This window comes from Cygnus olor, chromosome 11 (assembly GCF_009769625.2).
Source record: "Cygnus olor isolate bCygOlo1 chromosome 11, bCygOlo1.pri.v2, whole genome shotgun sequence".
In the NCBI taxonomy this organism is placed as follows: Eukaryota; Metazoa; Chordata; class Aves; order Anseriformes; family Anatidae; genus Cygnus; species Cygnus olor.
The window spans coordinates 2,185,907-2,210,890 of NC_049179.1; the positions used below are offsets into that span (position 1 = coordinate 2,185,907).

General features: G+C 37.5%; 1 protein-coding gene across 25 annotated transcripts in view; it reads right to left on the reverse strand.

The window, feature by feature from the left end:
- MYO5A (myosin VA) overlaps nucleotides 1-24,984 on the reverse strand; it is a 104,040-nt gene that overhangs the window by 4,577 nt on the left and 74,479 nt on the right. For 2 of the 25 annotated variants that reach the window (XM_040570249.1, XM_040570246.1), the window contains 19 exons: nucleotides 23,812-23,905; nucleotides 23,273-23,421; nucleotides 22,411-22,524; nucleotides 20,494-20,640; nucleotides 19,652-19,705; nucleotides 18,762-18,989; nucleotides 17,643-17,651; nucleotides 15,910-16,010; nucleotides 15,279-15,359; nucleotides 13,160-13,358; nucleotides 11,466-11,540; nucleotides 9,375-9,468; nucleotides 7,670-7,816; nucleotides 7,133-7,287; nucleotides 4,835-4,924; nucleotides 3,958-4,108; nucleotides 2,836-3,118; nucleotides 1,844-2,018; nucleotides 447-527 (listed from right to left, as the gene is read on the reverse strand). In XM_040570249.1, coding sequence (XP_040426183.1) covers nucleotides 447-527; nucleotides 1,844-2,018; nucleotides 2,836-3,118; nucleotides 3,958-4,108; nucleotides 4,835-4,924; nucleotides 7,133-7,287; nucleotides 7,670-7,816; nucleotides 9,375-9,468; nucleotides 11,466-11,540; nucleotides 13,160-13,358; nucleotides 15,279-15,359; nucleotides 15,910-16,010; nucleotides 17,643-17,651; nucleotides 18,762-18,989; nucleotides 19,652-19,705; nucleotides 20,494-20,640; nucleotides 22,411-22,524; nucleotides 23,273-23,421; nucleotides 23,812-23,905 — 2,427 coding nt within the window. The remainder of the gene's footprint in view (nucleotides 1-446; nucleotides 528-1,843; nucleotides 2,019-2,835; nucleotides 3,119-3,957; nucleotides 4,109-4,834; nucleotides 4,925-7,132; nucleotides 7,288-7,669; nucleotides 7,817-9,374; nucleotides 9,469-11,465; nucleotides 11,541-13,159; nucleotides 13,359-15,278; nucleotides 15,360-15,909; nucleotides 16,011-17,642; nucleotides 17,652-18,761; nucleotides 18,990-19,651; nucleotides 19,706-20,493; nucleotides 20,641-22,410; nucleotides 22,525-23,272; nucleotides 23,422-23,811; nucleotides 23,906-24,984) is intronic. The other 23 variants (XM_040570250.1, XM_040570248.1, XM_040570253.1 and 20 more) reach the window with 15 other exon arrangements.

A 24,984-nucleotide genomic window follows, 5' to 3' on the forward strand; every position in this document is an offset into this window, starting at 1 on the left:
CCCCAGGGTACGGTTGGCCCTCCCCGCTGCCAGGGCACACTGCTGGCTCATGTTCAACTTGAATCCCCATATCCCCTTCTGCGTGGGCTGCTCTCCAGCCTCTTGTCCCCTAGTCTGTTCATATAGCCAGGATTGCCCCCTCCCAGGGGCAGAATCTGGTGCAGTTTACATATAGAAAGACATATAACCACAAAAACCTCTCACCCTTCTGGAAAAGTCGTACATACTGAGAGAAACTAACATTTTCTTGCAAGTCTGGAGGCAGTAAATTGTGATTGCTTAAGATTTTCAGGCTGACATCACCTTTTCAGCATAGAAAAAATATGTCTAAAAAGCTTAATTTACTTCAGATTCCTCAGTGTGTTTCAGGATACGGCCTGTTTTGGCTCATTGAAGGGTTTATTACAGATAGCTACATGATTTTTAATGAAAAGATATAGCCATACCTGTATTGTACGGATAAATGATACCAAGACTCTCTCTTCAAATTCATTAACTGGAGTATACAAATTCAGTACTTTTACAATCTGTGAAGAACAACAATTCTTAGTTTCATTCTACTAATAAATCTGTGGGTTACAAATATATGGTTACTAGTATATATTTTTTTAATTATCTATTTTAAAAGGAAAATTCTTTTCAAGCTTTTTTTTTTTTCTTTATTGATTCACGCAGAATTTCATTATCTGCTTAATGCTATGTTATAAGCCTGCCTCCTTCAGAACATGTGTTCTCTGGAGGTGGAAACTCCAATTTTTACATTTGTGTGGAAAACACCCAACTATGGAAAAATCAGATTATAAATAGCTAATGGCGTTCCTACATACCCTGGAAACATGTTGCATTTCTCTCCCTAGTTTTTACTCTCTAATTATGACCTTCTGGAGCTTTCGCTCAAGAGAATCTTATGACTTCAGTGTTTTTCAAGAGTGAGCTATTTCTCTAAAAGCAGGACTATAGCCACTAGAAGAAAGAACTGCAAAAACAAGGACTTCAAATAATATGGATTAAACATCTAAAACTTTAAAAATATATCTTTTTTTTACATTTTTCTACTTAAACAAAATTCTTTTTCAACAAAAATAAGACACCTGAAGTATGTGGAATTCTAAGTTCTTCCATTACAGAACTAAATTAGTGAATTAATAAATCAAAACAGCTGTATCAATGTAAAAGTGCTGACACCAGTGTGAAAGAAATGGAGAAATTTGTTCCTTTTCCTGATGGGAATGTTCATCCAAAAATGCTTGGATCCAGTTATTCTGTAAAAACTCTATGCAAGTGTAGCACAGTTTAAAAAAAAAGTGCATCTTGTCTTACAAAAACCTGAGCTTTCATAAATAGAATTCTTCAGCTGTGCTGGTTACTGATATACACTTGGTTCAGCCTTTCTGAGGCTAATGGGTACAGAAACTTAACAATTTTGTTTGCAGACCCTGAGACAACAGCTCTGTCTGAATTGTCCATTAACTTAACTGGATGCTAACTCAGATGGTAGAACGATAATTTCCTAGTATCCTAGGCAAAGTTGCCTGGAGTACAGAGATGCCAGTGAAAAGTTTTCTGCAGACTAAGAGACTATCTGTAAGTACAACAAACTGCACGGTGTATTGAGTTTCTTCTCATTTAGTCAAAACTTATCTTGAACATCAGACCTCAAAAAAAGATCTGGTCCTTTTTTTTTTTAACCCTTCCAATTTAATCTCTTTAGTTGTACTAACTCAAAACAAAGTCAGAGAAGTTTGATACATGTGTGACAGCAATGCAGGCAGCCCTAGCAAACACTGACAGAGCAGAGGAACTGCTCAAATGTGACAGCCAAAGACAATGAGAGTTTGGTTACCTGGGCAGTAGTCAATGCATTGCACATTGAACAAATGGCTTCTGCATCTTCATCTGTTTTCTTTTTTACTTGCAACAACTGTGCAGCCTGAATAAGGGGCTCCAGTGTTTCTTTAGCCCCGCTATTCATCAAATTTTTGTCACGTAGCCATTCTTCAAGTTGACTCACATTGTATCTGTACAAAGAGTTAAGAATACCAAGACATTAATGCTTAATTACTGCTAAATTGAAAGCATGTGCAATCTCTCTTTCATAGTGTTTGTTCTTTGTCTTCATATGCTTTTCCTTCACATCAGTGATTTCCCATGATCTTGTCTTCACACTATTTCCCTTTGATAAAGGCAGGAAATTTTGAGTTTCAAAACAGAAACTGTGGCCAAAGACTTTCACTTCCACCTTTCCCTGCTTTTGTTCCTATTAATCACAGAAATGTGACAAGTAAAGGCAAATGAAATTTTTCAGAAATGTACAGTGATGCTTTTCGTGGTTCCCTGAGTGAGTGGAATGCCTTCGCTCAATTTCCTGGCACATGCCAGTAGAATGCATTGGGCAACTGATGCCAAATGTAGGAATAGTCTAAGATGGCTTTACAACAGGAAGCAGAAAATTACAGTATAGATGAACACAACAGGTATCCACTGAGCCACTAACATACAAAGAATGCAGCAGGCACAGTTGTCATTACTGCCTAAAAACTGAGAAAGCAAGTATCAACATTTCACCTTCAGTTCTGATTCCCACTGCACGACAAAATACTTTTGTTTTGCTTCTACCATGTTTCCTTGAAAGCTAGGTAGGGTTTAGCTCAGCCAAGCTCGTTTTAACCGAACCCCTCAAAATCAGTTTAACAGCATCCACAACTGTTTGCATGTGAAAGAAAAAAAATACTCATAGCATATCTGCTATTCGCTCAAAACATATTCAGCAGTGTCAAGAACACACAAAGATTTTCAGCACTGCATTCAAGAACAGTGTGACATAAGCTCTCCCACCTTATCTGCATTCCTTTGCTCCATGAGCACATGTCCTTGCGCAGAAGAAGATTATTAAGTGTTACAGCCCCGATGATGTAGAACATCTGCTTGACAACCTGTTTGATGAGCTCTGGATCCATTCCATGCTGACACATCACTGAATGGAAAGAATTCAGCTGCCGAATAATGGAGTCCAAAGTGTAGGTTCCTTCATCAGCAATGCTGGATGTTCTCTTCCGCAGCCCTGTTGGTTTCACCCCTGAGACACCTTGGATAGTCTCATGCTCCAGCATTCCTGAAACTGCATTTGATTGACAGCGTTAAGATAACAAGTGCAAATTACTTACATGCAAGCATGCTGTGCAAAACAGCAAAACTTAGTATTTACACAGAAAGAGCATGCTGGGCTTTCTGCCAACCACACTATCATGATTTCCAGCAGTTTTCTTAGTGTCCTACTATGTTTTGCAAAATCTAAGCTTACAGGGTTTTACAAAGATTCCAGCATGTGTGTTTGAATGGAAGGTCTAACTGTAGCTCAACAAAATGCTTTTTTCCTCCACATGATCATACAAGCAGCAGTGTCAGCAAACCAAGAGATGTTCCATTCTTCTAAACGTATGATCAGAAACCATAATGAAAATTTGTGAGAGAACTGTCTGACAGGAAAAATTAAATGTACTTCTAATAAATGCAAGCTTATTTGAATGCAAGCTTCACCACTGCTAGCTCTTTCATTGCTAATAGTTGTCTATCATGACAGACAGCCATTTTTTCCTCTGTATTCATTTTGAGTTCTCATGTAATTTAAAGTCCAATTTTTCCAAAGGATATTTCCCAATACACAAATGTCAGACAGTCCTAGTAGTGGTTTCTTCTTGTAAATACATGATTTATGACAAGCATCAATAATGTAAATTGATTTATTCTGTTAGTGCCAGAAGAACCAGACACAGTTTAGTTTTTCCTCTAATCCAAGCTATTCAGTGTAGTCCTTGTCATCTATAAACAGAATACCACAAGAACTATTAATAAAACTGTACCATTTATGAAGAAATATCAGATACAGCGTATTACTACCATCACAATTGTCTTTTTGGTACTACTGTGTGCAGTTTAAAGAATTCAGCTTTGCCTTACCAATCATTGGTTGCAGAATGTTTTCCAACACTCGGACAAGTTGTTGGTAGATCTGAATAGCCAAGTCACTCAGTACTTGTCTATATTCAGCTAAGTCAAAATTAGTGAGGCAGTGCTCATTCTGACGAGGTGTATTATGCTTCATAAACCCCTGAATTAATAAATTAACAGAAATAAATGCTTCAATAGAATAATAAAAAAAATTACACAAAAGCAGTACTTATACATGTTCATGCAACTGACAAATAACACTTTCAAAATAATAGTCGCAGCCCCTAAAAACTCTAATTTGGAAATTCTCATTGTACCTAATACTAGGATTTGGTTTTCAGTTCTGACTTATGCAATGTCTGCTTCCTTGATGTGAAACTTTGAGTACCTGACAGAGGAACAAATTCTGCCAGCCTTCTGGCTGGTAAGACCCTTCCCTCGCACTCCAACATGGGCATTCTCACCTGGCCATTTATAGTCAAAATCCATTTAGGTTTGAAGAAGGAATATGATATATCATAGCCGCCAAACTTAAAATGGCCTGCCATACCATGGTTAAAGAGATAAATATAGCCTTTTTATAGGAATTTTAGTGAATCATTACCAAACATCATAATAATAGCAAATAGATTCTTCTACTTAATCTGGGTTAGCACCTTCAAGAGTACAATGCCATCTAACCTGTAGCACCCTAGCCTGCAATAAAGTGAAACTGGATCAAATTTTATCTCCTAGTGCTTTCCAATGACATCATCACCATCATTCCAGAAAGTGTAGCTGTTTTAAGAAGCTTTGAGTAAATTTTGAGATATTTCAGGATTTTGTCAGTGTAGTGCTCACAAGAGTACTGTAGATCAAAAGAAAAGAGAGTAGGAGCACTGCTTACCTCCTCTCCACTATATTGTTTCAAACAGTGCAAAAATCGGCAGGTGTTGGATAGCCAGAATGACACCGTTTCGAAGTCATCACCTCTTTTCTGAAGATAAAAACAAACACATTTCAGCAAAGACTGATAAGGGGAGTAAAATAATAAAATGTTAGACAAACACTTAAAATCCATTTTCTTGTAGCTACTCAGATTCTGATGTTTTGTAAAACTGTATTCCAGTGACATATCAGAAAAGCAAGTTTTTTGACAAAGTACTATTAAAACACCCTGTTTTTACAAAACCATTCTTAACTGCTCTGTGTAGAAATCACAGAGCAATGCAACTGTGTGCTGGACAAGTGAACGGTGAGGTGGATTGAGAGCTGTCTGAATGGCATGTCTCAGAGGGTTGCAATCAGTGGCAGAGTCTAGTTGGAGGCATGTAGCTAGTGGTGTCCCCCAGGGGTTAATACTGTGTCCAGTATTGTTTAACGTTTTCATCAATAATTTGGATGAAGGGATAGCATTCCCCCTCAGCAAGTCTTGTGATGATACAAAACTGGGAGGAGTGGCTGACAACCCCATAGTGCTGTGCTGCCATTCAGAAGCATCTTGACAGGCCGGAAAGATGGACACAGAGGAACCCCTTGAAATTCAACAAGGGCAAATGCAGTGTCCTGCACCTGGGGAGGAATAACCCCATACATTGGTACAGGCTGCTGGGGGCTGACCTGCTGGGAAGTAGCTCTGTGGAGAAGGACCTGGGGGTCCCGGTGGACAGCAAGCTGACCATGAGCCAACCATGTGCACTTGTAGCCAAGAAGGCTGATGGTGTCCTGGGGTGCATTAGTAACAGCATTACCAGCACGGTGAGGGAGGTGATCAGGGCCTCTATTCAGCCCTGGTGAAAGCTCACTTGGAGCGTTGTGTCCACTTCTGGGCTCCCCAGTACAAGAGGGACATTTTGCTCCTGGAGCGAGTCCAGCAAAGGGCTACTAAAATGATTAAGAGACTAGAACATCTCTCATATGAGGAAAGGCTGAGGCTGAGGGAGCTGGGCCTGCTCCGCCTGGAGAAGAGAAGGCTCAGGGGGGATCTGATCTGAAGGTATACGTATCTGAAGGAAGGATGTCAAGGCAGTGGGGCCAGACTCTTCTCAGTGGTGCCCAGCAATAGGGCAAGAGGCAACAGACACAAACTGAAACACATGATGTTCCGTCTGAACATGAGGAAAAACTTCTTTACTGTGAAGGTGACTAAGCACTCTGAACAGGTTGTCCAGAGTTGCTCCAGCACTGTCCTTCCCTGGTGATAGTCAAAAGCTGTCTGCACAGGATCCTGGGTAACGTGCTCTAGGGGACCCTGCTTGATCAGGGAAGTTGGACTAGATGATCACCAGAGGTCCCTTCCAACCTCAGCCATTCTGTGATTCTGTATTCCCAAAAAAACCTTTCTGCATCACAATGACTTGTGAGAAGAGCCCAACACAAAGGATAGGAATGACGCATGGCCAGCAAGAGGAGCTGAGAACAATTCAGTTTTGATCAATGTCACTTACATCATAACCATTTTGGGAGCCTGATATGGAAAACAGAACAAAACGACAAATCCTCATCACAGTTAAACATAGATACTTGTACACCTGTCTGAGTAATAAAAATTTCAGACCTCTATAGCATGCACTTCATTCACTTATGTTTGTTCAGAAATTTCTATTGAATATCTAAGCTCCTGTTGGACTATTTACTGAACATTTTTTTCAAACATGTAGCTTGTTTTTTTGAGCACATCTGTTTTATTTAAATACTAAAAAGTCTCTACAGAGCATAAAGCATCTTTATCTCTTATTATTGCCTTCACCATACCCCATGGCCTACACTCTTCTAGCCAACTCATTGCAAAGACTTCAGGCAGTAGCATTATCATCAATAAATCTGCAGATGAAGCAAATGAGGAAATCTGTGAACCAATACTGCAAATGAAGCATTTTAATGAAGTGTTCTGGAAAAGACTTACAAAGACTCACTATGCAAGTGATTTGCATCCAAAGCTTTAAAGGCATAGCTTCAAGGGGGACGACTATTCAAATAATAAAGTAGTCCTTTTTTCATTGATTCAAAGCATCTGTGGTATTACGTGGAAAAATACTATCACGGCAATTTGTTGCTTGCTAACAAAAGTTTTTGTAACTTCAGTGGGAAGAGTTTACTGATCAGAAATCCAGAGCCAATTCACTGAAAGCCCCTTCCTCACTCCTCTAACATAAAATCAAAAGGAAATTCCCAATTAACATTCTCCTAAACCAAGCAGACTAACCTTCAACACTTTTTTGATGCCATTGATAGTGGAAGTCAACAAGGACCGCACTTTTTGGTCATCATTAAGGTAATCTGCATGGCGTACACACATGAACAAAATATATGCAGGTAGTCCTGGAATCAGGTTGACAGCTACCCCACGTGGTTTCAGCTCTTGGGAAAAACAAACACACATTATTTTGTCATCCATAAATTCACTGGAAACTGTTATACACTGTAATTGCAACTTCCCCAGTTAATTGTACATATATATCTATATATGGCCAGTGAAAAATTAACAACAAAACTAAGAAGAATATATGAGCCACTTTCTTGATAAAATATCAGAACAGAATGTAAATGCCTGCTAAAAATATGTGGACACAATAACACACACTATGTTAATCAGGAAGGAAGATTAGGTTACAATAGACATTTAGAAATTTCAGATAGATTGAACACTGTTGAAACCAAAATATGCTGTGCATCTTATGTTCACTTTATTTTTCAGAGTATGTGTGAGCATGGGAGGCTTCAAATGGGAAAGATGCCTTACCTAAAATAAGATTCTTGACCAGTTTTTGTTCATCTTCCTTCTTATATTCTAACATCCCCTGGAAGTCCTTTTCTTTCCGCGGAATGTTGACTGGACGAATAGGTTCGTCAATGATTTGTCCAGGTGATATGTTCTCCATCTGCCCCACTTCAGAAGGAAAATGAAAAGAAACAATATAATGTTTTCTAGTGAAACTAATGCATGTCAAAAGAAGGTTTAACATTTCTAATGAAGAATTGCATCATATAAAACTAATCCATGTTTTTCTTTGGTTCAGGGTAACACCTAGCAACAAAACTCCTATTAAACAAGAAGACCGATTCTTGATAAATGTGCATTTGGGTAGCATCCTTCCTTTAAAGAAGAGTGGAAGTGTATGAATGACATCCACTAATACACTGATGGCTGATACCCTGGATTTTATCATGTAAAAGCGTGATTTTATATTAGTTGATCAAAATCAGTTGATCCCAGATTAACACTGCAAGGGTCACTGTTAATTCTTCTGCAAAATGTCAGCATTTTTTAAGCCCGATCTTTGTTACCTATTGTGGTAGGTTTACCTCAACCAGCAACCAAGCATTCATACAACAATGCTACACACACTCCAGCAGGCTGGTAAAGAATATGAAGAGCAAAAGCGAGAAAATTCATGGATCAAGGTAAGGACTGTTAGGTGAAAGAAAAACTGTGGTTTCGAAAAGCAGAACTTGATCTCATCCCATGAAAGCTACATCCTCTTCTCACAACCCTCCTAGCTGAATCTCTGCAAACTGTTGTGCATCCTGTAAATCTACTAAATGTATACACCTGTAAATTGGGATACAGAATGTAGAAATCCAAACTGGAGCTACCAGTAACCAAAGACTAATATACAGCTGTTTATTCAAGTTTAACTTGATATCACTGACTGCCCTGTTCTTTTCAAACAGTGGAGTGCATAAGACTACAAAGTCACTAATTTTCATCTTAATATGCAACAGAACACTTAATTAGCCAATGAGTTTGTTTCTGGAGAGTGATGACCATAAAAGTTTCTGTAAGGTTAGGATCTGAGTTATTTGAAAACAAATTAATATTTTAACTTTTTAACATTATTAACCCCTTTTAACAATTACAATGATTTTACTTATGCAGAGACATAGTAAATTCTCAGTCTCAGCAGTCCTGAGATCCTACGGCAACTCTCTTTGAAGTTCATAAAAATAAAATTATCTTAGTGCATATCTCAGCATTCTCATATTCAAGTCTGGCCAGCCTCTGAAAAAGGAAACCTCAAGTGGAAAAAAGCAACCTCAGCATTCTTGGCTCCAGTGATAGAAAAATTCACAATCAAAGAAAAACTGTGTAAATTATTTCTATCTGGTTCATATTTAATATTGCTTTCATCTTGACAAAAACAGATACTGTCTTTGAGTACACAAATACACCAGGTAACACTCCTTCATGTTCAAATGGTTTCTGCCTTCAGAGAAGCATCAGCCTCCTCTTACTCATTGCTTTCAAATTATGACAAATCTTCTATAGCTTTATAAAGGAACACAGGGAGCTCTGAGTGGATCTCCTGTTTTTGTAATCAATTAACAGAGGCTAACGCTGCTAAAGACTTCATGTCTTCCTGCCCACTAAGACAGATGGATATAATGACAACTGGATCACACACACACAAAAAAATCTTTTCTTTTCTCTCAAAATATAAAAGTACCTTCAAGTTCACCGATCTTCTTAGCAAATACTTTCAACTGTTTCTTTAACTTTCGAACAGTTTTGTCTTGCTTTTCAAGTTGCTCCATTAAATCCTGTAAATTAGAATGAGAGAAAGATTAAGATAGGAGAAAATGTCATAACGTGACAGAGACAAACCAGTGCTGTTAGAATTTACAAGGTGGTAGGAAAGCTGAACAGTGGTGCCATCCTCTGGATGAGGTTTGCAAGCTGGTACACTACAAGACAAATATTGCAAATATTATTAAGTTATCTGCAACACGACAAAGGCAAAGCTCTAAGGTTTATTCTGCAGACACTCAAAACTAGGTCAGTTCTTACGGAAGGAGACAAATGTCTGTGCTGCAAACACATCTCCCTAATGCTTCCTCCCTCCCTGCTCTTCCAAATGCCTCACTGAGATAATTTTCTTTATTATTAAATAGCTATCCTGTACTTCTGCGTCATTTATTCATACCTAGAGTACTGACTTGTTATTAAGACCTATCCATTTTATAACAATATGAAAGAGACATCTGCAGAAAAAAACATACCTTGCATTCAAAAGTACCAAAATCATCAAACAGCAAAATATACAACATTGCTTACAATGTTCTGCCATCTCCCTATTACTTATTGTCATCGCATTTCCTTAAACTGAAACTGGAGTCCTACAGGAAGCTTCTTTATACTCTGTACTTGAACAACACTGAGCACCTAAAAGTCCTATTGTTGCAATAAAGCAGTATTTTTCTTTCCAAGGAACACTCCCCAGCAATCCTTCTGTGAATATTTATATGACCTATGCTAGCGCATTCACAAAATAATCTTGTAATTAAAAAAAAAAAAATTAAAAAAAAAGTCTTTATAAAGGAAGCAAAACCTCAAGCTCAAAAAATCAGAAAGTCATTGCAGGATAAGGGTTTGAAAGTAGCTTTAAGAAAATGCCCTTTTGCAAGCGCTTGATTGCACCGTTAAGAAAATAAGAAACCATGAGCTCCTTGCATCAAAAGCATCATGACAGAAACTATGCTTTTTCTAAAAGTATTGAAAAATATTAATGCAACAGTGGCAACAACTTAGAATTAGGCACAAAACTGCTCTCTGTCATGTAGTAGAGTTTACAACCGAATGTGATATACTAAGCAGTACAAGCAGAAAGATAATAGGCCTGTTGAAAGAAGATTCAAGGCCGTGCTTTGTATTCAATGCAGTGGTAAATTTTACAACAGAAATCCTGCTAGTAACACAAATATAGTCAGATATAACAATTTCTAATTAAATTAAAAAATACACACAATTCTGACAGACTTTTGAAAATATGTGTGAAGGGATGTGATTCCTGAACAACAAATATGTGAGGAGAAATGCAGTTCTCTCCCTGGTTCCTCTAAACAAATTAAACATTTCACATCTCATTGAGATCTGGAATCTCATAAATGATACTCTTTCAAGTTTAGGTATTGTGCTCTCTCTACTCATTATCTTTAATTATTATGGAGATCAATTATTTTTATTTCCCCTTTTATCCTTAAGATTTTTCATTTTTGAAAAATACTAATTATAATCTTCCTGATTAAACAGTTCAGCATTTTGATTCTGATAGATTTGTTTGCATCAGATGTCAGCACTGTAAGGAGATCCACGAAGAAATTCAAGCTAAGATTTGGCTATTCATGTTTGCAGGCAGCATTCACCTCTGTATGATCAGGCTCTATTTTGCTGAGCTGATTTTAAATGTATCAAAGTTTTAAAGTGAAGAGTGGACCTTAAAATTAAGCATCTTTTGCATCACATACTTCTTTTTCAGGGCATAAAGGCAGTATTAAATAGTGTTCAAAAAAGAAACTGCTTTGCTGACAATGCAAGACATATTAGTAACAACACTATGCATCAAAAAGATGCAGACAGATTACAGAGAGGACACTAAGACTAACAAAAAAAGCAGTGAGAGATGTAATTGGCATCGTGAAGCTCTCTGCAGGGAATCTCCTTTGAAAAGCAAGAAGGGAGGCAGCCTGCTTGTCAATTAGTGGGGTCCAGAAATAGCGAACGAGACAACAGAGAAACAGGATTCACGTGATCTACATACAATCATCCGTTTGTAAAGTGAAATCCGGTACGATTGATACTTCTTGGGATCATCTGCATACAACTCCTCATAAAACTGTAAAATAGGCAGAGCATTGTTTTTCTCCCTCCCTTTGAGACGCTAATACTTCAGTAAGCACTATATAAATAAATGAAATGAGATTTAAACATGATCAAGGATCTCTAATTTTTAGGTAGTTGAGTTCTTAGGTGTGGTGCTGACTCCAGTCTCTCTCAGATAGAAGTTAATGTAGATGAGTTGCAGAACAGTCAGATCTTTTAAAAATGGCCTGTAATAATACCATGAAAATCTGGAATGTAACCTTTGCCAGAAGCTGAAAAGGACGGTTTCTTCTGGTAATAAAGATGGGATTGCAGTGAATACTGCAATTCTAATATCACATCTGGAAAACCTGTAAATAAAAATAAAACAAAAACAACCTCCTACTTTAGGGCTAGGAGAGGAAAAGAAGTATATTCCCAACTTGGAACCTTGCACTACTCAAATATCCGAAGTGAAATACTAATGAATGAGTCTACATTTAACAAGTAAAATTACATTCACTGTATTTGAAAAGAAAGAGAACTCCCCTGAGATGTAATTACATGACTTTTATCTTGGGAACTCAGAATGTGATGAGTAGTTCTCTTGGTGGAAAAAAAGGTTAAAACTCATAATACATGACTAAGCAGTAGGAGGGAGCTGTCCAAGATAGAAACAATCACCATTTACCTTTTCCAATGAGATACAATTTTACAATATACTTTCAACCAATTTTCCAAGATCTATTAGATGAATTAGCTGTTGCTGTCCTCAAAACATCTGGTACTGAGACAACAGCCCTACAATTAAAACTTTTCTAACATATGTACGCAGGAAAGACTGCACTGTGGCTTGATTAGAGGAAGAAATGACACTCAGAGCTAGGAATTTTCTCCCTGAAGTAGTGTGGTTCATTCTACTACAAAGAAGAAACTATACAGAGAAATTCCAGGCTAATAAACAGCGATAAGCCAATGATATTTCAACATAGGTCTCTTTGGAAAATTTCCCCAGAAATGAACTAGCCTGTACATGATGAACATATGCCTTCACCTGGAAAGGAGTTTCACCTGACCTTTCTTTCACACGAAAATATTGTGCAGTCAACAAAGAACACCAATCAGCCAAGTGACTTCTAACCAAGTTTCTTTTTCTGGAACTATTTGTTTCTATAAAACATATTGAATAGCTGGAACTCATAACACAGTGCATAATCTGTGTAGCTTCAGGCTGGGAGGGAAATGGGAAGAAAAGCTACACTGAAGAATTAAAAAAATACACCTGTGTTTTTCAACAAAATAAACTAATGTATTTCAGAATAAACACCACTGCTTGCCAATAATATTTTTTTATGAGTTCCATGGATATCAATCATTCCATTTAGGGATGATTAAACTCATCAGCTGAAACCAGTACTGTTACGCTGGGATCCATGAGCTTTTTCCACACCACAAACTAACAAATTCCCCAAAATAATGAGTTCATCAGCAGTCATTAGTCTCTCTCTCCCATTAGCTTACCTAAAAAAAAAACAAACCTGCAGCTCAAGCAATTTTTTACAGAAGGCTGCCATCTGAAAACTGATGAGAATTTACAGACACAGACAAGTCTGCGAGTCCCAATGCCTGCTCCAGCAGCATCACTGCCCTTACCAAGTTTTCGTTTGTCAGCCGGGTGATCTCATGCTGCAAGCTGGCTTCAATCCGGGCCTCTGGGGGCAGCTGAAGATTCTGCGCCAAGAGCTGCTGCTGGCGATTGTTTTCTTCTTTCAGACTTTGGATCTCTCCTCGCAGTGATTCCAGTTCGTTCTCGTGGCTCTTCTTCTGTGACTGAAGCTGAGACTCCAGCAGCCTAAGGAAGTTGAGCGACAATTGTAAGAACACACTCAGAAAGTCACATCCCAAATTCTCAGAGGGAGTCTAAAGCTTTAGCTGCTGCTCAGGAACAATTAGCCATGGCTTGCAAAGGAAAATGAAAAAGGCAGAGTACTCTTTAAACCCTTCAATATGCCTTCTAATTAAATTACGTTCGTATGATCAAAAAGTGGAGAGAAACTAATGGTGACAATGCTTTGCATTTCCTTTGTGATTGAACACATACTGCACGTATGGTACCACGGAGAATGTGTGGTAAGAAAAGCATTACTACATCTTCACAGACTGCCTCTGTTTTTAATGAGGTTAGAGAGGTTTTACCTCTAATCAAATCATAAACTGTGTAAGATGAAGACAGTGTATTCTCTTAAGCTAGGTCCCTGTGATATTAACAAAGGAAAATCTTTTTTCTGACAGAGTTCAGTCAGAAACCATTCGATTACAGTAAAATAATAGTTTTTACTTTTACACTAAAATAAACATTTTGAAGAGGGTTGTCATTTATACAGGCATGGTTAACAACAGAACCAAACTCAGGACTGAGATACAGGATCTCTACTTTACCCTTGCTACTGACTCACTCTTTCCCCTTGGGCAAATCACGTCTCAAATTCTTCTTATGTGAAATGAGAATAACACGTAAAAGCTTCCTTCAAAGCAGCACTGTGTGGATTTAGCTCCTGTTTGCAAGGCACTGTCCAAATGCTCTGACTCATTATTTCCTAAATATACACACACAGGAAGTGACACTACTACAGGCTTCTAGTGTTCAATTAGACAATCTTTCAGGGTTTAAATATGCATAAGGCAGGCACATTTATTAGTAACCAGACTGATCAAGCACGCGAGGGCAAGTAGTCATTTACTTGCATTGCTCTGCCATTTACTATAAAGCTTGTTGTCTCTACAGTGCCAGCACAAGAAAGAAGACAGAGTGATCACTCTCACGTCACACTCTGCAGAACGCTTGCTCTAAGTTAGACCTTCGCAGACTGACACAACAGTGTTAGGTTCAGAATTTGTAAGCACAAGGAAAGGAAAGACTTCAGTTAGTAGCATTCATTGCAAAATAGCTCCTTTTGTAGTTACTGCTACCAAATGTGTATATTTAAGAAAATTAGCACTGCAAATCTGTTGAATTAGGTGCCAGCACACAACTACAGACCACTCTGGAAGTCTGGGACACATTTAGGAACAGGGGGTCCAGCCACGCACACAGCTAGAACTGAACTCCCTAACCAGGTGAATCCCACCAGTGACCTGACCAGCATGTGGCCTTTGCAGCGGCTGCAGTGATTGTACTGAGGTCTGAACAGCACCAGGATGAACTAGAGATAACTTCTCTCTTTTTTGGCTTTCATGTGTGTTACATTTTGAATTTTGCAGAGAGAGATGTAGGAGAAGAACATTAAATTTACTGAACTTGAGTTGGAGTAAAGGGAGTAAGACACAAATATTTGGAAGGAAAGAGTATGCTGAAGCTCTTCCAACAGTAGCTTTACAATTATGGAAACAACTGCACTTCTTTAGGCTGACAAACTGTGCAGGACATTAATTTTGATATCCAACATAAAGGCAGACAAATAATACACGGTTAAAAATCTCTTCCAGTTGTGGATCTTCTGGTATTTTACAGTCCATTTTTGTGCAATTATTCTTATGAATTACCTATTAGTTGTTGCCACCATCTTAACTTCTTAAGGAATGTAACTTGAAAAGTAGAAAAAGTTGGGGACTAAGTTTGAGAAAACTCTAATTTGCACAATGTATGATGAATTTCTTCTAATGAATATATTTTTTTTCTAAGCATAAGAAATGCTGTAGCTAAAGCAAGGGGCACAGTTAGCTAGAAAAGAAGATGCAAATGAAGAAAAAACATTCTGAGAAGTCTGGTAACCTGTTGGCTTGTTTTAACCCTTCATAAACCAGCCAAAGTTCTCCGTCCTCATTCAGCATATGATAGTCCTGGGGAGATTGCCTTCCAAGAAAAGTGTTTAAAAAATACAAGAGAGATACATGATGGTGATGAAATGACATGTTAAGGACATTACACTCTAAATTACAGTTACTAGAAAAGAGAAAGAAACAATGTTCTAAAACAAATTAGTAAATACTTCTCTTGTTTATAGGTATTTCTTCTAAATGACAAAATTCAGTTCTTGGTGTTAGCCAAACTGGTTACAGCATTTCATGCTGTTACAATATATGTATTATGACAGTCTGCTGTGACAACTACTGGACAAAAGGTAAAAAAACAGCATGGGGAATGGCACCCAGTTTGAACTACGTAGCCAATTAAATGCTGAGAAAATGCATATCCAGGAAGCTTGATTTTGCACGTCCCCGTTGTTTCTTAAGCCTTTCAAGTGCTGCATACAGCAGTTTTACTAAACGAATCAAATTATAAGCACAACTACAAGTGTTCTCTAAGAGTCTAGACTTAAGTGAATGCAGCTTACTGAACATGATATACTGTGTGTCAAAGCACATCCCCAAATGATTGTAAATTAAATAAAGAGAACTTGTACCTGTTTGTTTCCTTCAATCCAATATATGCCTGTGCTATTTCTCCTTTGTCTTTCATCTTCTGTACATCTTCCAAAAGGATAGTAGAATCTGTCATAGTATCCTGCAAGAAGAATGATGATGATTTCCAGGGTATATTTAACAATGTAATTTTTCTTTGAATCCACGTTTTTGTCACTTTACTCATGTGGAGCCTTACTCCTTGAGTAGCACCATCATGTGAATTTGGGGAGCAGGAGTTTGGTCTATAATTTCAACACCCATTTGGTATATCTTTTAAAATGAATCAAGCAGCATGCTAAAATATCAGTCTATCTAGTAAGCAGTAAGTGTGTTAACCTCTTTTCATTTGTTTGTCATATAAAAGGAACAAACAAATTTCATGAAATCATGAATTTGCATTTAATTTCATATTATGAGGAACATCCACTAATACTGAAATTCAAGAAGCATAATTTCGCAACATGTTATTTTTGAATCTCATAACAAGGTCCTCACTTCACATATTTTCAGTGCTCTGACAAAGCAGGAAATAATTTTACAAGGGCTGGAGATTTTTTAAGTTAGATATCATCACAATACTATTTTTGTTTCAGTTTTGAATGTTTACCATGGAACTTTTGCTTTTTCCTTCATTAAAATTTGAAATACACAACAAATGTTTACAGCCAACTAGGCCAGTCTAATCCGAGTCATTGCTCTGAATATAATTACAGTGAAACCAGAGGACTCCAATGAATGTAAGAGATGTAATTTTGACTTTTCTTTTTGACTTCAAAACAATTAAATGCTATTTTCCTGTGTAAAATTTTGGAAAGTATTCACAATAACAACTTTGTGGACATAAGTTTTGGAGCGTAGGTCTCTCTGCCTAGTACAATTCATGTTATCTAGTATGAAAACCACTAAAACATTTAATATCCTCAAAGAATTATTCCCAACATCATAATGAGATTTTTGTGATTTTTCTAAAATTATTTTATCACACATTAAAACTACTGCATCTCACCTGCCAATCTATCTAGCCTTAGCAAGCTGTACTTATTTATTACTTTTGTGCTGATGGAAAGAAATGCTAATTACTCTTACACCCTCAAGAATACCCTACATGCTGTAGTTGTAATACTTAACAGCCTTTATTTAAAGTCAGTTCAGTTCCTCATATTCCTAAATACTCTATGTACTAAATTTTCTAATCAAATATTCAGCAATTCCTGCCTAGTATCTTCAGATCACAACTTGAGTCCTGAATGTGTGTATCTCGCAAACACATTATTTGGATAAAAAGCACTGTAAAGTAAGGTAATTCTTCCTGTCATGGACTGTTTTGGTGAAATTTACAGATTTTGCAACAGAGATCTGACTCCTAAATCACAGTGCTGCACATACTCTTCAAACAAACTCAGCAAGATACATTGATTGAGCTGATCAGACAGCCTCATGAATCGTCCCTTTCATGTTCAGGTTAACAGAAATCAATGGTTCAATTGTTAAATCTGCTCATTTTGAAGTAACTTATTCCCTTGTGCAGAGGGGGAAGATGGGGACACGGGAAAGGGATAATGAGAAAGATTCTGCAATAATGGCAAAATAAAGTACAAGAACAACTTCAAATACATTTAGGTTACTTATGAGAAGCAGGGAAATGACAGTTCAAGTATTTGTGTTTTGTCTGTTTGTGGGTTTTATAGCATTTAATAGTTCTGGTTAATAACTGTACAAATAAAACATGTACCTTATCCTCCTGGCAATCAAATTGGAAGGCAAGAAAGAAGAGAAACAAATCATTTAAAAATTCTGTCTGCTGCAATTGTCCAACCTAACAAACAGAAGGTATCTATCTGCAAACTGGCTTTTAGCCATCCCACTGGTCACCTTCAGATCTCCCTCATGCTCACAACTGCTGTAAAAACAACACTTGGGTCCCACCATTGTTAAGAATAAATTATTGAAGGATTTACTATTCAAGGATTAATTTATAAGGTTCCCAATATTATAGAAAATTAGTTTTGCTTTCTTCATAATTAAGCATTTAAAACAAGATAAGTACACCTTCATGCATCACAGACTTTCAATTGATTTAGGACATATATAAACATATTTCTGCAGTAACAAAGGAAAGAGAGGACGTATCTGTTAATTCCTTGCTGCCATCATGAAACACCAGTTCATAACTCAGTTCAATAGAAATAACTAGTTAATAATCTACCTGATAACTTTTTAGGCTGAACAACTTATTTTCAAAGCTATTACTTTTCTAAGTATCACCTCATTATTTTTTAAAAGATACACATTTCAGGGGTTCTAATGTACTCTTCTCAATCACATTACACATATCAAGCATAATAATACTGAATTCATATACCTTCATAGGTTATCTTTACACAATTTTATTGTTATTTATGTATAATCATTTATGATCCTGCTTAGATTTAGCAAAAATTGTTCCTTGCACTTCCTGCTGAGCTATTAATTGAAAAGAATTCCTGCAAACTGAAGTAAATTTTCCAATCAAACTACGTAACTCATTAGAGATAGGATGCTGCTCCAAATGAGATTTCTGCATTGTTAAAAGAGTCTGAGGAGATCCTGGTCAGACCATCAGTATCTGCCAGCCTGGTATGATCTTTACATGACTGTTGGTAGATAACCCAAGGCTGGTTTATTAATAGTCTCTCCCAGTTTGGACTGCTGCAATTTGAGCACTAATAATGGATCAATGGATTATACTTAGAAAGGCTTTGAAATGTAGATCATTTTTTCTACCTTTTCAAGCATGCTGTTATACTAAATCAAGCACGTCAGTTATGCAATGTAGCTTTACTACAGCATGCATTTGCTGACTACTATTTACCTTGGGTTGAATAGCCTCTTTCTGGCTGACCAGCTGAGACCTCAGGATGAGGACTTCTTCCTTGCGTACTTCAAGTTCTTCACTTACTGAAGTTAGCTGATCCAGGAGGACTCTATATGCTGGGGCACCAGGAGCAGTTACCTCTGGAGATCGCGTTTCTGTGAGGGCCTTCTGCAGCTCATTCAACTCATTCTTCAGTTTTTTGTTCTCAGATTCAAGTTCTTGACGCTGCAATAAACAGGGACAATCCCATCACCCAGTAGCATGGTAAAAACTCAGTAACTGCAACACACCAGTCAATCTCTCCCCTATCCCCAGCCTCCTGATGACTGTGAATAGCATGCCTGAGAGGATTTCACTGATAGGGCTACCTTTTGTCTGAAGTGCAAAATCAGAACTCATATACATGAATCATACAAATTTGAAGGAAAAACAATTACTATTTTTCCCCTATTCTTCCTTTAACAGCAACAACAAAGTAAAGCTCCCAACAAACAGTGGACAGCAGGCTAAGAAGATTCTGCATCATTCAGTGTTATTAGGAAATACTTTTATTTTTAGTGATATAAGGTATGCATAAATTTAAATAATGTGTTTGGAATCACATTTATCACTATTTTTGCGCAAATTAACTTGCAAGCTGAGCTAACTATTTCAAAGAGAAATACCCCTGTTTTAAGGGTGATCTTTTTGTTCTGCAGCCCCAGCCACACATCCTATACCTCAAAAAGGGCAACCATACAATAAAACACTTGCTGAGAAATTTTCGTTCCAGTTTTTCCAGCTAGTATGCTGAAACAGGGGTGCTGACACAATTTGCTATGCCAGCAAATAGAATTGCTGGCAATATTCTCACTAGAAAGTAACAGAAAACTCCTTTTTATATTTACCTTGAGTGACTCATACTCCAACTCCGCACCTCTTATTGGAGGCCTTTCCTCCTCCTGTGATATAAAATAGACAAGGGTGAGAAAACAAACACGCAAACAATCCTTTCTGTTCATTAATATAGTTGAGGCAGAAAAAGGAAAGGGAGCTGAAATTATTTTCCTACAAAACTGGAAAATACTCCTTCTGGTACTCCTGAGTACTTTCGGTTGAATACTGGCATTGTCTCACTTACTTATGGATTTATGACGCATAATTGGTTAATGTAAATAAAATCATGTACAAATCATGATACTGTCACTGGTAATAAAACAGAGCAGGATGAGTGCCAGGATGCTCAAGATATCCACTAGTTGGAGAGTAACATGAAACAACCACCAAAATTGGTTTAATATTTTCGCAAATAGTTAGAGGCCAAATCAGAGGAGAACTTCAAATAAAATCTTCTAAGCAAGCTTGTCTAACCCCAGTATTTTGGTTCTGCATCCTGATTGAAACACTTCTTACTCTGCCTGCAAGCACTTTTCTCTGCCTAAAATTAACAATTATTTATTCTCTCCAGTGTTTAAGAAGAGTGCTATAATGCTATTCCTTAATAAAACCAGACTTTTTTATTTAAAAAAAAAAAGTCCCAAGTGCTTTTGTTTCCTGCTAACTTCCATCATAGGATCTCAGGGACCTTCAAAAAGTAAATCATCAGTCCCTAGCATAAAACTTGTGGAAAATAAAGCAAGTACTAGGGGAAGATACAGATTTAGTTAAAGCCAGTCAGCAGTTACACAGCTGATATTTCACAAGAAGGGATACTCTGGAGTCAGCATTTGATCAGCTAGAAGGAGTCCACCTTAGCTTTAGCACGAAGAGCCTGTTCTTCCTTTCTGTCCAGTTCATCCTGAAGGGATTGCTTTTCTTGCTCCAGCTCTGTAACCCGTTTCTGCAGCTTGAGGAACAGAGACATGTCCAATGGTGCCTTTTTCTCACTTGGTTCCTGCTTTAGAAAGAACAGAAGAAAGTCAAGAAGTATTCCACTTCCACAGCAAAAGGAAGAACTACTGTGAGTAAAGAAGGGAAACAGACTGGGGAAAAGAAAGGCACATAGAAATGTTACTTGATTTTGATAGTTCACTACTGGCATCTAAAATGTTTCATCAGCTGTCAGAACGCTATTTCAGAAGAAGGATCTACTAGCATAAAACATATATAAGCCTAAAGCCTAGCTAAAGAAAGCACTAGAGACAACCTAGCAGACAGAAGGTCTACAATTAAGCATACCTTTTATTCTTACTTGTTTGGAGGGGGGAAGGAGAAAAAAAAGTCTGTGGTTAGACTCACTTGGAAAGCGAACGTTAAGCAGGCACTTTTCCTTTTTTTCCACATTTTAAATTATAACTCCAGTAAATTCTTCAGATACAGAGAACTCTCTCTGCGAGTATAGATTTAGATCCTTGATTAACCAGGGTAATTTAGTGGGATGTGACACAAACAGGTTCTAGAAGATATATTTTATGCCTTTTTCCTTTTATTATGCTAATTAAAGGGCCTGTTCTGGGACTAGTACACTAGCTTTCTTGCTATTTTCTGGGCAAGGACCAGCATTTGTAATCTGAAGGCGCATCAGAAATTGTTCGTCAGCCATTTTGTACTTTATGTAGCAAGAAGATTAAAGCACTCTCTATGAAGTGCACCATGAAATTTTGAAGCCCAGAAAGGCAACTAGAAAATTAATAATAATGACTGTAGCAGTTAAGCAAGCACAGTCATTTCCACTTCATCTTCCTGTTGAGGGGAAGACTCATAAACTACACCAACAGCTCAGGAAAAAGAAAATGGACTTTGAGTTTCTAGCTTCATTGTTTTATAATGAGACAGTCTCTACTTTTTGATATGGTTTTGTGTCATTAATCTGTATTATTAATCTAGAATCATACTGGAGTTTGAAATTTTAAGGGGTTAAATGAATACAGATTTAATCTTCCCAGTGCTGCATTTATTTACATTCCTGTGTTACCTTTTTTTTTTTATTATTTACATTCAAAAAAACAAAACTGGCTCTAGAACAACAATTAATTAAGTCTATTAGCCAAAGGAAAAGATTACGTTTGGCTCGTATGTGAGATCCAATCACATGAAGTTGCACTGCCTTTTTCCTGACTGTCCATAAAGATAGGAGCACCTTTCTGAAACAATTCTGCAAAGTGAAATAAGTGAGAAGGCAAACTCTGAAAGCCTCTGCTCAGAATAGTGTCAGCATGAATTTGTCATGGTATTTGCATCCCTGGTAGAAAATCACTTTCTGTGGAAGCTTTCAGAAACAGTAACAACAGCCTGTAAAACCAATTGTGGAGATAACTAACCTAGACAGAGGGCAAATGGAGTGAGTTGTGGGATTGTTCAGTTAAGAAAATCTCTAGTAGGCACAGGAAAAGTTTTGCACCTGCCAACTGCCAAGCATAGTAAGACCACAAACTTGACAGCTCATTGCTGTGTTAGCAGTCTCACTCCTGTGGGACTGAGAAGGGACAAAACAGGGAGTTATCTTGGAACATACTGAGAATGGCTTGGAGTTGCACAGCACTTATTCATGATTATTATCCATTAAAGAGACTCATATTTCCGAATATTTTAAAATAATCTGGGATTTGTATTACTGCATATGCCAACGGAAAGTACATTCTCCGAGTGAGCTCAGCCACTGATCAATGAAAAGCTGTGGTTTTTGTTTGTTTTGTTGTTGTTGTTTCTATTTTTTTTTAAACATTACCTCCATCCTCAGTGGTAAGTCTTCTGCTTCTGTGATCTCAGAGCTAAAAGTATATTCAGATTCATTGCTACTGTGAGTTGAATCCGTTCTTTTGTGTCCAGGCTTGGGGATGCTCTGGAGTGCAAATGAAACAAATCAATACTGCTATATGCTTTTGCCTGTGACTGTTTCTTCATAACTTACAAGTTAGCTTGTAATATATTCAGTGTTATTCCAGAGTTATCACAATTTATGAGAAAAAGTTTTTGATTCTGGTCTCTTGTGCCACCTAAAGCCTATGAGACGTAGTTCACAATCAAATTTATGGAGACAGGTCAGATCCTATACTAGCAAGTATTCCTGCAGAAAGCAGAATCAAGCAGCAATACAGCACTTCTTGGGAAAGAAAGGCTCACTTTATAGGAAAGGTGCAAGCAGGGTAAAAAAGCACAGGCAGCAATTCTCTAAATTTCCAGACGCTGCAGTGAGGAATATTTTTTCCTCCTGACACGTATCATATTTCTGGAACTACCTAAAATTTAATACTGGCTGAATGTTGCACAAATAACCCTAACACATGTGAATAACTTCAGGGCAAAGTAAGGGCAGATGTCATGTGCATTACCATTAGCAAAGTCACAACAGAAAATTAGGCTTCTTCCACAAGACTGAAAACTAAAAAATAATCAACCAAAAATTTTAAATGTGTTTGCTTCAGCTGAGCTAAACTAATTGATCAATGTCTAAAAGAACAAATTCTGTTTTCAGATACAGGTAACAACCACACAGCTGAGAGCAGAATCAGTTACTAAATTATACCACTCAATTCTGACTACATACATTTGTGAACAGCTTTTGATTTCTCAGATATTTAGCCACTTACCGCCATTAAGTTCATTTCATCCTTGAGATCATCATACCGCTCCTCTAAGCGGCTGAACTCATTTAGCAGGTTCTGATACCGTAACCTTTCATCATTCAGATCTAGCTCCAGCTGTTTCGTTTCCTCCACTAGCTTCTTTTCCATTGCCTCTGCCACGGAGAACAGGAATCCAAAGTGAGAACTCCAGTTCTACCTACCATGCAGTGCATCCATCCTGTAGGTACAGGACACGTGTCTGCAGCAGAACACATGCTGAATGCATTCCACTATGTGAAACTGGTTGGTGGTATTAGTGCTTCCGCAGGCACTGATCAAGCCAAATATACGAAGGACTAAAGAATTATTGCGGTAAGCACAGAATGGGTGCATATGAGTTCTTAAAACAAAGAAACGAAACCATTAAACTAATGAGGAGTATAAAGTATACTTTGTATACCTCATTAATAGTAATTTGGCAGATCAGCCAAATGCAGACAGTAGAGCACAGCTTTACAAAGTAACATGAAGTACAAAATCCAAGTAAAGAGAACAGCACCAACCTGTTATCTCTTTTGCCTGGTCGTGGATGCGGCGGTTCAGCTCCTCCTTTTCTGTTTTCAGTAATGTGTTCTGATCTTTCAGTTCTGATACCAGCTACAAAAATAATGAAATATTTGACTCAGAATGCAGTTAATCTTCCTTCAACAGCTCCAAAAGAAACTACAGACTTGTTGTAAGAGTTCAAATACTTAGACTTTTAGTGGTTCCTCAGAAAATGAAATCAGTGAGCTAAATTATGACATCATCATTTCTGAAATTACTTTCTTAAATATATCCCACTGCAGATTCTCTCCCATGTTCTGCATTTGCCCCATTTCTGATCAGATACCAAAACTGCCTTAAACACATCCACCGTGCCATAACATTTTCCAGTGAAGTCCTGAAGATGTAGTTTGTTTCTAAAATAAATACATTCCTAAAACAGGAACAAGTTTGGTAGTTCTGCTGTACATTCCGTTGTATTTGGTAACAGCATAATCTAAAATCCCGCCTCCACCCAAAAGTTGTGCCACTTTAACTGTGCCCAGGTCTGCCAGGTACTTATTTGTTTCTGTTTATGGATATTACACATTCACTTCGCTTCATCAATTAATATTTTTCCTTATATTCGTCTAATCTTGAAACGCTTCACTGCAGGATCACATAACAATGAAATAGCTCTTCTGATATTTAAAATTTGTACCATATCAGCAAGTAACTGTGACAGGGAACAACTCGTTTGAAATATTCATGGTTAAAGCAAAGATAAGGGGCTAGTCAAAACCTGCTGAACTAGATTGTCTGCACAGAGTGCTTAGTAGGCTGATTATTTAAATTAGACAGGATATAAGTAGGTACCATTGAATACTGTGTAGGGGACAGATTTCTGACATCTATACAATTATGCTCTTCAGGCAGGCAAAATGATTTATTGGTATGAATATGCTGTCTTGGACTAATTGAGTGAGTTTGGGTATTTAATTTTGCAAATACTTTCAGTATAAAAATCTGAACAGACCGAATACATGTTTACATACAATATATGTTTACTATATTCTTCTAGCATAGGTGCAGTTATTTAGGTATCAAGCCTATTTAGGGTTGTACTGGTATAGCATTCCATAAAAATATTGTAAAAGTAACAGTTACACAACTGAAGCAGTTAAGTCTGCGCAAAACCCGAGTGGACACCA